This window comes from Melanerpes formicivorus, unplaced genomic scaffold, assembly GCF_026170545.1.
Source record: "Melanerpes formicivorus ecotype bairdi unplaced genomic scaffold, bMelFor1.0.p_v2 SCAF_92, whole genome shotgun sequence".
Lineage (NCBI taxonomy): Eukaryota > Metazoa > Chordata > Aves > Piciformes > Picidae > Melanerpes > Melanerpes formicivorus.
In genome coordinates this window covers 1602974-1613683 of record NW_027142444.1, presented here as the reverse complement: position 1 = coordinate 1613683, position 10710 = coordinate 1602974, and the positions used below count along the sequence as shown (strand labels likewise).

General features: G+C 59.9%; 1 protein-coding gene across 2 annotated transcripts; it reads left to right on the top strand.

The window, feature by feature from the left end:
* The first annotated feature begins 4934 nt into the window (after positions 1-4934).
* Positions 4935-10226, top strand: PRDM8 (PR/SET domain 8). Of its 2 annotated transcripts, none has more exons than XM_068165753.1 (4): positions 4935-4963; positions 7122-7342; positions 7675-7906; positions 8122-10226. In XM_068165753.1, exons 2-4 carry the CDS (start codon positions 7124-7126, stop codon positions 9534-9536), a joined length of 1866 nt encoding a protein of 621 aa, XP_068021854.1. In that variant the 5' UTR covers positions 4935-4963; positions 7122-7123; the 3' UTR covers positions 9537-10226. The 2 variants fall into 2 exon arrangements, with proteins under 2 accessions (XP_068021854.1, XP_068021853.1); XM_068165752.1 differs by lacking the exon at positions 4935-4963 and adding an exon at positions 5281-5504.
* The last annotated feature ends 484 nt before the right edge of the window (positions 10227-10710 follow it).

The window sequence follows — 10710 nt, the reverse complement described above, 5'->3', positions numbered from 1 at the left end:
TCCCTGCCCCGGGGCAGTTGTACCTTCAGATCCACCTCAGGGGGATCAGCTGTGACCCTCGCCCTCGCTGGCCAGACCCGGTGCGTCTCTTTTGGAGTAGTCGTGGGGGTGAGGTTATTCCCTCCCAGCTGCTGGAAGTCAAGTCCAGCGGGGCTGGGCTGAAGGGATGCTGTCGGGGAGGGGCGCGGGGGTGTCGTGTCACACTGAGACTCTCCGGTTGCGTGAGACCGGGTGCCAGAGCATGGGGGTAACGCAGATCACTTTGTCGCTCTTCCCGGGTTTTAACTCGGTCTCTTCATCTTTCAATTGAAAACCAATTAAAGGCTTCTATAAATCTGTTAGCATCCCTGTTCCGTGGGGCCCTCCGTGCCGGCTGTATTGCCCTTTAGATGCCTCTTCCTTTTTTTGTTTTACAATTGTTGTATCAATATAATGCTTCCTTTCTTCCTCTGTCTCTATAGATACAGATATACAAGGCAAGCTAAAGGTTTCGACTGCTATTCAGTGCCTCCTCATTTGTCCCAGAGCCCTAACAGTGGTGCCCTTTCTCTTCTGGCTGCTTTTCCCTGCTTCTGGAGCAGCAGTTATGGGAGAAGCAGATGGCTACTGATTGGGTGAGCTTTGTGGCTTTAATACTGAATACTTTATGGAAAAGGACTTTATCATGCTTGGTTGGTCAGAGGAACAACGGGATGAGATTTATGACTAGAGAAAATAAATCTTTTCAAGTTTCAGGCTCCTTCACATACCCCACATCAAGTTGCTGTAGCAGAGACAGAGCTGAAATCCTCTGCATCTTTCTTTTTTCCTTTGTGCCCCCCCACCCCCCCAGCTCTGTCTGTCTTTTCACTGCTCTCCCCACCCCCTCTCTGCCAGGGTTTAGCAAACCCCTGCAAACTTTAGGAACTGTCACTCCCTGCAGCAGCCAAGGCCCTCACAGCCCTGAAGGCTGTGCAGGAAGGAAAAGGCCATCCCCAGATGTGGATCATCCCCCTGCCGGGAATGCTCTGGGCAGTCAGCTCCTGCCAAGACTTCTTCACATGTCACCCAGAGAATGGCCACCCAAAGTCCAGGCTGGGAGCTCTGAGCGACAGCCTCATAAACCTGACAACAACGAGGTTGTGGGACCACAGGCTGTGGGCTGCCCACCACTCACTGCAGAGCCCAAGTTCCCTGAAGGAAAGGAAGCCCAGCACTGTCTGACTCTGATGTACTCCATGCTGGACAGTTCCAGGCTGGGGCTGTGGGACTGTACCCCTGGGGATCAGCTCTCTGCACTGTTCCAAGTTGTCCCTGCAGAGACAGGACCCTTGCCACCAGCTGCAGCATCAGCCATCAAGTCTTTCTCTCTGCATGGTCTCACAATGAAGCTGGAAGATGACCGAGGGCCATGCAGGGAGCAGGCTCTGGCCCGTGTGGCATACTGGTGGTGGCATACAAGGACACAAAGGCCCAAGGGCATGCAGGAGGCAGAAGCAGGTTTTAGCCCTAGGGGGATTTCCCCATTGCATGTCTCTCTTGCCTCACCCATGAGACCATACAGACCATTACATCCTCCATCAGGCTTCTGAACGTTTTAAAGTAACTAAAGCCAGGTGGAAACCTCCCGGGTTAAATTTTGATGTTGCCATCAAGGCAAGCAAGGAGGAGGAACAGAAAGCTGTGGTGGAGAAAAATAATTTTGAGATAGAAAGTCATAAGAAATTTGGGACTTTATAGTAAGATTTAGCCAATCACCTTATATTAGATTCAGTGGTCTGGTTTCTGGCCAGTTAAGAAAAAAATCTGTGACCCTTTGGTGAATAAACAAATGAATGTTCCTAGCTAGTTTCTGTGCTTGCTCAGAAAGGTGTGCATGGGAAGCTCAAGCTCCATCCGGGACTGGAAAAATAGCCAAGGTACTTACAGCATCTCTGAGCCACCTCCATTACACTGAGTCCTGGTGTGGCTGCCTGAGGCTCCTTGGGGAACAGGAGTATTTGCTCCTTATTGGAGTGAAACATGGCCCAAGCTGGTGTCTGACAAAAAGGGCAAGAGGGCTTTGCAGCTCTGTCCTGTGGCAGTCACTTGACTCGGGAGTCCCAGGTGCTGCTGTGAGCACCAGTGAGATGCAGCTGAAGGATCAGTGGGGATAGGAAGAGAAGGGGACCACAAGTTTGCTTGGACATGAAGTAGGACAGGCATTTCCCATGTGCCTTGGCCCTGATGAGGGCCTGATGGTGGGGAAAGGTCCAGCTGATTGTGGGGCTAAGGTGTCCCAGAAGGATCCCATGCCTGTTTGGAAGGATTATTGGTAGAAGTACTGCTCCTCCATGCTGCTCTTTGTCTGGGGTGTGATGGTGATGCCCAGTGACGGTGACACCCCAGTGCAGGACCTCCCAAGGAAAGGAGCCATCCCTGAGCCTGGTGACAGGGAAATGCAGAGCCTAATTTGTCATTCAGATGCGGCCCGGTTTATTTCCACTACTGAGGCCTAGCTGCCGTGTTTGTCTCAGGGGAAGGGAACCCTTCTGCCTGCATTTCTTCAGGCACCAGAAAAGCTTGTGGCTCCGTGTTCCTATTCCCTTTTCAGTTGCACCTTGTGTGTTCTGCCAAGACCACAGGCCAGCCCTGCTGCTGACAGCAGCATGCAGAGAGGGCAGCAAGGCAGCTTTGTCCCTTCTTGCAGTCCCCAGCACCACCAGAATGATCCTAGTTGGTCTCATGCCCTCCTGGGATCTTGGTTATTTCCTCAGTGATTCTATTTCACGGGTGACTTTATGGCAGAATCACCTGTGAGTTGACTCTTGGCCGTGTGTGTGTCTCCTCAGAGGATTAAGTACACATCCATAGGCCAGGTGTGTCTCACAGCTTTGAGGCAGTGTTTCTCAAGGGACACAGGAGTGTTTCTGGGCACAGGCTGTGCAGCCTCACCTTCTCCTCTCATCTTCCTGGGTGAAATCTGGGGAGGAAAAAGAAGGATCCTCCAGCACAGATGGGAGGGTGCCCTGACATCCTCAGAGCAACAGATCCTCCATCCTTTGCTGCCATCCCCGTGGCAACTCATCATGGGCAGAAAGCTGGCGCTTCCCCTGGGACGTTAAGCAATGTCGCTGTCTGAGTGTCACCCTCCCCTCCCCGCCGGCCCCTTGACCCCCGCAGCTCCCCTGTCTCCCCACTGGTCTCCCGGCCGGCGAGCTGCAGAGCCCGGATCCCCCACCCTGGGGCTGGGCGGCCGTCCCCCTCGCGGGGCTCGGGCTGGCCTTCCCGGCTTTCTCCGAGCTCAAGTCACAGTCCGGTCCCGGCCACTCCCGGGACTCCCCTTCTAGGAATCCAGCGCTGGCAGGAGCGGCCGTACCGGTGCTGGGGGGGAGGGGGCGGCGGGGGCGGGGGGCAGCGCAGGGTGCCGGGGGCCAGGGCTCCTCTTTTAAGGGGCTGGAGGCGGCGGAGAGGCAATGGGAGCTCCTCAACCCGGACTGCCCATGGCTCTCCGCGGGAGTTTTTCTGGAAGAATAAAAGTCCGAAAGTTGCCCGCATGTACCGAGGTTTCTGTGCGGGCTTGTACCGGGGGACGGCAGCGTTCGCAGGGTCCGCAGCGGGAATGGAGCCACATCGGGCCCGGTCTCTCTTTCCTTGTTTCCCCTTCAAAATCCCGTTGCTGCTTCTCGGTGAGGCTAGGGGAACGGCCGTCTCCCGAAGCCGCGGGTTGGATGCTGAGCGCTTTTTACGGCGAAGTCCCCGCCGCCGCGGAGAAGGGCACCGGCTCCTCCGGGCGCCGGGGCGGTTGGGGTCTGCTGCGGCGCTCCCGGTCCCGGCACTTCGAAGCGTAAAGTTAAAAGGAGAGAGTCTGCGGACATCGGTGCCGTTCTGCGGGGCTGAGAGACGCCGTGCAGGGGATTCACTTTTGTGGGCGCATCCGAGGCTGAAGAAAGGCTCAGAAATGCCATCGCGGTCCTCTCTAGCGCCGGGGAATTTCGGCAGCAGAGATGATGCTGAAGCAATTTCGAGATAGTTTATGCGCCGTGATGTCCCTCAAAATTCTCGCGAATAAAAATAACACGTAGGTTTTCTTCCCCCCTCCTCCCCCCCCCTTATTAATGACAGTCATTCGGACAATTTATATCACACAGCCAGAGCTGCAGCATTAAAAAACAAAAAAAGAGAGAGAGAGAGAGGGCAAAAAAATGAAATTGCAAAAAACCACACACACACAAAACCAACTAACCGAACCCCAAAGCCTCTGAAGCAGGAATCGAGATCCAAATTTTTACAGACTTCCATATTTTAATGTTATGACAATCTCCATTTTAGGAGACGCTGTGCTTTGTCGAATTAATAAGATAAATGTTGAAAGCATATTATAGGCAGCCTTTAATCCTAATGCAAGGAAAATCGTAATTATGTAGAGGATAAGTGAATTTGAAAGCCAAACATCAGCCCACTCTCTGATTGCAAACGACGCTCCTTTCGCCTCTGGAAAACGCTTCGTCTCTTCTTTTGTTTATTTTAGGGGGGGTTAAATTCTATTTTTAATTCATTTTTTTTTAATCTGTTTTGTGTCTGAAATGACGGCCACGGGGGAGGAATGGCAAAGGCTTTCCCGTGCCGTAAACCCCTTCTTTTGGCACAGAGCATCTGCGGACGCTTTCTTTCACCGAGCCCGCCTGCGCGCCGGTCAGCGCCGGTCCCTGGGGGTGAAGGCCCGGGCGCAGTCCGTGGCGGGCGGGGGACCCTGGAGACCGCCCCACCGTCGAAGCTCCCCGCTGGAACACCAGCTTTGGGAGTTCTCCGGCCGGAGCACCGGGGCTGACAGCTCCCGATGCCCGGTCGCACGTCGGGCCTCCGTCGGGCGCTTCCCCACCTCGTCCAGGTCCGCGGAGCGCGGCGGGCACACATTACCGCTCCTCACGAGCACCCCGCCCGCCTGCATCCCGGGAAGGAGGGATTTCCTCAGCGGGCCGGAGCGCTCCCCCCAGCCCGGCAGGTGAGAGGGCAGAACGGGGAAACGATCGCTGGGATTCCGGCGCCGGGTGGAGCGGTCGTCGGGCCCCTCGGCTCCCCACCCAGCACCCCCTGCCAGGTGGCACCAAAGCCACACGCTGCCACAGCAAGGGGTCGGTGGGGGGAATGCGTCCTGGCCTCCTCCCCTCGCCCCGCAGGTGCCCGGTGGCTCCGGGGCCAGGTAAGAGGCAGGCGGGCAAGCAGAGAGCGGGCAGCCCCCGAAGGGGTTAAAGGGAGGGGACGTGGGCTGTCACGCGTCATTGGGCAGATTATGTGCAGCAAACAAAAAGTGTGTGTCTGTGTGCCAGTCACTCACTGCATCGGGTCCATCTGCACCGCTCGCCTCCTCGGCCGCCTCTCCTCCTCGCCCGCCCGTTATCCGCAGCCGCCGCCCGCGCCCGGCCCCCGGCCCGCCGCCTCCCCGGCCATGGAGCGGCTTTGATACAATAGCGCCGGGGGCAGCGGAGACAGGAGCCCAGCTTTGTGCCACTTGTCGGGCAAGGATTATATTCCCACTCTCCCTGGTGAGTACCCGCGGAGAGGCCCCGCCATCTCTCATCTCCGCCGCCGGGCCCAGCTCCGGGCCGGGGGGAGCCGAACCGCGCCGCGCCGGCGGGGTAGCCCCGGAGGAAGGAACAATGACGGGAGATAGCCCTGCCGCGGGCCGGAGCGTGGCAGCCCCGTTCGGGATGCCGTGCCCGGCGGCTCCGACTCCCGGAGCGGCTGCGGGAGGGGCCCCGGCGCCGCCCGGTCCGGACAAAGGGCAGCCGGGGGGAGGCAGCTCCGCGGGGCACGGAGGACCCGGGGAGACGGGGACATGCGGGGCTGCGAGAAGCCGTGCGGGGTACAGCGAGGGCGGGGGGAAAGTTTGGCGGGGGGCGCTTGCTGCCGTTCGTTTCGTTTGGAGAAATAATCCCTTCGGAGAAGGGATGCGCTGGGCAGCACCGCAACGAGGAGGGCGGCGGGGAGGCAGCGAAAGCGCCCTGCTCCTCGGCTCCCGTTCCCTGGGGCAGCCGGTATCCCCCGTCGCCCACGCAGCCGCTGTCGAGGGCGAAGTTCCTGGAGTCTCCGAAGATTCGGTTGTCTCCGGAAAGCTGGGGGAAAGGCGGCTCGGCGGGGCCGTGCCCGGTACGAGTGGCTTCGAGTATAAACAGACGCACGGAGAGAAACGCAGATCTATTGGCGAGCGAACCCCAAAGGAACGATTTCCATGCCAGATGGGATGGGGGGGAAGCAGCTTTACACTAATCGGGTCGGAAGGGGCAAGGGCACCCGCAGGCAGGCGCGCAGCTCCGGCCTCGGCACCGCGGGGCGCGGAGGGAGGCGCGGGCAGACCGGCGGTCGCCGTCCCGCTGCTCAGTGCCTGCTGCCCGTATCCTGCCCGCTGCCCAATGCCTGCTACCCGCACCCTGCACCCTGCCCGCCTCTCCTCCGCCTGCATCCGTCCCCTGGATCAGCACGGGGGCCGAGGCTCACCCTCCGCCATAAATAAGCGTGTCGAGGTAAAAATAATTACCTCTGCTTGCTGCTTTTAATTAAAGTCTCGGAGGGAAAGTGCTGGATTATGGTAATGAGCAGACATACGTTCCCTCTTGTCGAGCGGAGCGGGAGGTGAACTGACATGCAATCAGTGACAATGACAAGCCACTTGAAACCCATTCGATCTGCTCCTCTGTCACAGCCCGGAGACCGGCCCGGCTGCGGTCTCGCAGGGGCCCTGGCGACGGAGCGGGGGGGACTGGCTGGGAGCCCCGCTCCTCGTCTCGATGGAGGCCCGGTTTTATGTAGCTCTGTCCGTGGTCGGAGCCGCCGCTGGTTTTCCCCAGCTACCCCCGGAGCCGCTTCCGCCGCGCTCGCAACCGCGCTCTCCCATGAACAATCCCCGCAGCGGCTTCCCCGCACCTCGCCGCCCGCTCCCGGAGCTCCTCGCCGTCTTTATTTTTTTTTCTCCAGACTGGTGCAAGTGATCACTTGCCTCTTTTACCTTTCATTATCTTTTCCCCCCCTATTAATTTTTATTATTATTAATATATGTATATATATTAAATTTAGTTTTGTTTCCCTGACGGGTCGCGGCAGTATCCCCGCGGAGCCCTGCGGCGGGGCCCGCCGTGCTTAGCGTTCCCGATATCCGCCCGCAGGCATGGAGGACGCCGGCGTCCAGAGGGGAATCTGGGACGGGGACGCCAAGACGGTGCAGCAGTGCTTGACTGACATTTTCACCAGCGTTTACACCACCTGCGACATCCCGGAGAATGCCATTTTCGGCCCCTGCGTCCTGAGCCACACGTCCCTGTACGACAGCATTGCCTTCATCGCCCTCAAGTCCACCGACAAACGCACTGTCCCCTACATATTCCGGGTAAGAGCCGCTCGTCTGCGGGCCCTCCCCGCACCGGGAAGCCAACCCTCGCCCCTCTTCCCGACGGCCGGTGCCCGAGCGCAGCCCCATCGGGGCGCCTACCGCTGGTGTGCTTTTCCCCGCTACCGGGATTCTTTTCCCCTGATGCCGGGATGCTTTTCCCTCGCTTCCCGGGATGCTTTTCCCTCACTACCGGGATGCTCTCCCCCTTCCTACCGGTATGCTCTCCCCCTTTGTCAGCGAGGGCAAAGCCTTTCCCCGCCACCTGCCCGGCCCCATCCCGTCGTTTTGTCGGCCCGTCTGTGCGCGTTGCTATAAACACGGTTTTCCAGGTGGACACATCGGCGGCCAACGGCTCGTCGGAGGGGCTGATGTGGCTGCGGCTGGTGCAGTCGGCACGGGAGCGGGAGGAGCAGAACCTGGAGGCCTACATCAAGAGCGGGCAGCTCTTCTACCGCTCCCTGCGCCGCATCGCCAAGGACGAGGAGCTGCTGGTGTGGTACGGAAAGGAGCTCACGGAGCTGCTGCTGCTGAGCCCAGCCCGGGCCCCCGCCCGCAGCAACGGTGGGTGTCCCGCGGCCCTGGGTGTGAGGGGAACGGCTGGTCGGGGCTGGTTGAGGGACACCCGCCGGGGTGATGGGAGGGAGGCGGCCGGTGTCAGGATGCCCTAGCCCCCTTACTCTTAATCTCCCCGTTGAATACCTGTCGCCGGGCTGCCGGCTGATGGTTCCCCCCGTCTCTGTGTGTCTCGTCCCCCCTATGCCCGTGCCCGGCTGCAGGCTCTCCGCCCTTTGCCTGTCCTGAGTGCAGCCAGCGCTTCCAGTTCGAGCTGCCCTTCGCTGCTCATCTCCGGTTCCGCTGCCCCAAGAGGCTGCACGGCCCCGACACAGGCCCAGCCGCCGAGACTCCCGGCGGCAAGGACGGCGCAAGCAAGGAGCAGGAGGCTGGCAAGTACTGCAAGCCCGGCGGCCCGCTCCACCACCCCTTCACCGGGGCCGACGGCGGCAGCGCTGCCGCCAGCACCAAACCCTCCACGGACTTCCACAACCTGGCGCGGGAGCTTGAAAACTCCCGCGGCAGCCACGGCGGGTCCCCGGGGCGGCCGCCGGCCCCCGAGGGCGGCCCCGAGGCGACGGCCGGCAAGGCAAAGCGGCGGTACCCCGAGGAGGAGGAGCGGGGCCCCGGGTCGGCGGCACGGGGCCGCTTCCCGGCGGAGCGGCCGGGGCTGCCCTCGGCGCCGAAGGAGGAGCCGGTGTGCGCCCCGCAGCAGCAGTACCGGGCGGCCGGCTCTTACTGCGGCCTGGAGGAGGGGGGCCGGCTCTTCGCACCGCCCAGCCCGGAGACCGGCGAGGCCAAGCGCAGCGCCTTTGTGGAGGTGAAGAAGGCAGCCCGCGGCCCCGAGCCAGACGGGGGCGGACCCGAGGAGGGCCAGGAGCGTGCTTCTCCCGCAGCCCCGGGGACCGGCGGCGGGGACCCGGGGCTGTGCCCCCGAGGCGGGCCCGGGGGGCCGCTGGCCGCCCGCCTGGAGGGGGGCAGCCCGGCGCGGAGTAGCGCCTTCACCAGCGTACCGCAGCTGGGGGGGCCGGGCGGCGGGCCCGGCGGCGGGACGGAGGAGCGAAAAAGCGCCTTCTCCCAGCCCGCCCGCTCCTTCCCGCCCCACGTCCCACCACTAGTGCTAGGCCAGAAGCTGGGAGGGCTGGGCGAGCCCTGCCCCGACGGTGCCGCCGCTCCCGCCCGTCTCTACGCTGCCGAGGCGCTGGCCGTCAAGCTGCCGGGCGGCGGGGAGGCGGCCGGCGGCGGCGGTGGCGGAGGGGCGGCCGGCGGCGGTGGGGGGCTGCCCAAGCAGAGCCCTTTCCTCTACGCTACCGCCTTCTGGCCTAAGAGTTCGGCGGCCGCGGCTGTGGCAGCGGCGGCGGCGGGGCCGCTGCAGCTGCAGCTGCCGTCGGCGCTGACGCTGCTGCCGCCGTCCTTCACCTCGCTGTGCCTGCCGGCGCAGAACTGGTGCGCCAAGTGCAACGCGTCCTTTCGCATGACCTCGGACCTGGTCTACCACATGCGCTCGCACCACAAGAAGGAGTACGCGCTGGAGCCTCTGGTCAAGCGGCGACGCGAGGAGAAGCTCAAGTGCCCCATCTGCAACGAGTCCTTCCGCGAGCGTCACCACCTCTCCCGCCACATGACCTCGCACAACTAGCGGGGACCCCCTCCCCACCCCACCGCCCCGGGCATCCTCGCCCGGCTCCCTGCCGAGGGCAGCGCCCGCCCGCCGCTCGCTTTCCTTTCCGTTCGATGCACGCGTTTTCACTTTCCGGGGAGGGCGGGGAGGGCAGCGGGGCAAGAGGAGGAGAAGATGAAGAAGAAAAGAAAAATAGTTAAAAGGGAAAAAAAAAAAAAAAAGAAAGAAAGAAAGAAAGAAAAATAATAAAAGCACCGAGGGGAAAAAAAAAGGGTGGGGGGAAAGAAGCTAATTACTTTAAAAATACATTTTTTAAAATGTCATATATTGCAACATATTGATGCATTTGTCATACGTTTCTACTTAAATTATTAAGCACTTATGGTTTAGATGTAATAATAATTATATGTCAGGGTAAATTTTTATTTTAGATATAAAGCTACAGGCGGGAGGAGCGCGGCGGGGCGGCGGGCCGGAGTCCTGCATGCACCGGGGGCTCTCCGCCCGGCCGGCTCCTGCCGCCTGCCTCCTTTTTCCTACAGAGTGTCACTTCGTGCCCGTGAAATGGAGTCTCGGTAGTTCCGTGTTACCTTTCCCTTTCCGTTTCGGATTTTTTTTCCCCCCCCTCCCCGCTCTGGAAAAGATTTATTAAACTTTATAGTTTATCTGGGTATGTTGGATGCTTTGACAATAAATGACTTTATTTTCTTCAAAGCACGTGGACCTTAATCGATGCCGGGGGACGGGCAGTGGGGGAGCGGAGAGGCCCTTGTGGCTGCAGGGCAGGAGTGGAGCCCCGGCCGGGCACTGGGGATCGGGGTTGCTGGGAAGGGGAGAAACGACACCATGCCTCCTTCCCTTCTCTACTTCCTTCGGCATCTCTTACATCTTTCCATTCGTTTGTTCATCATTGGTTTTACCCCGCGTTTTATTCGCCCTGTGTTTCTCCCTCTTTCTTTCGCCCTGTCTTTCCTTTCAGCTTCCTTTCACGTTTTTGGTTCGGTTGATTTATTTATTTTTGCCTTCTTGTCACTTGGTTTCCCTCTTTCCATCTCTTCCTGTCTTTCCTCTGTTTCCCTTTCTTTTTCCCTCTCCCTTTTCCTTTCCCCTTCCCTTTCTTTTTTTCTTTCCCTTTCTTTTTTTATTTTCTTTCATTTTTTCCCTTTTATTTCCTTTTTTGCCCTTTCCCTTT

Bases quoted from the DNA above. Each gene is read 5' to 3' on its own strand.
- PRDM8 (XM_068165753.1), top strand. From the start codon at position 7,124: ATGGAGGACGCCGGCGTCCAGAGGGGAATCTGGGACGGGGACGCCAAG. The intron at 7,343-7,674 runs GTAAGAGCCGCT...ACGGTTTTCCAG, and splicing joins CTGTCCCCTACATATTCCGG to GTGGACACATCGGCGGCCAA. The intron at 7,907-8,121 runs GTGGGTGTCCCG...GCCCGGCTGCAG, and splicing joins GGCCCCCGCCCGCAGCAACG to GCTCTCCGCCCTTTGCCTGT.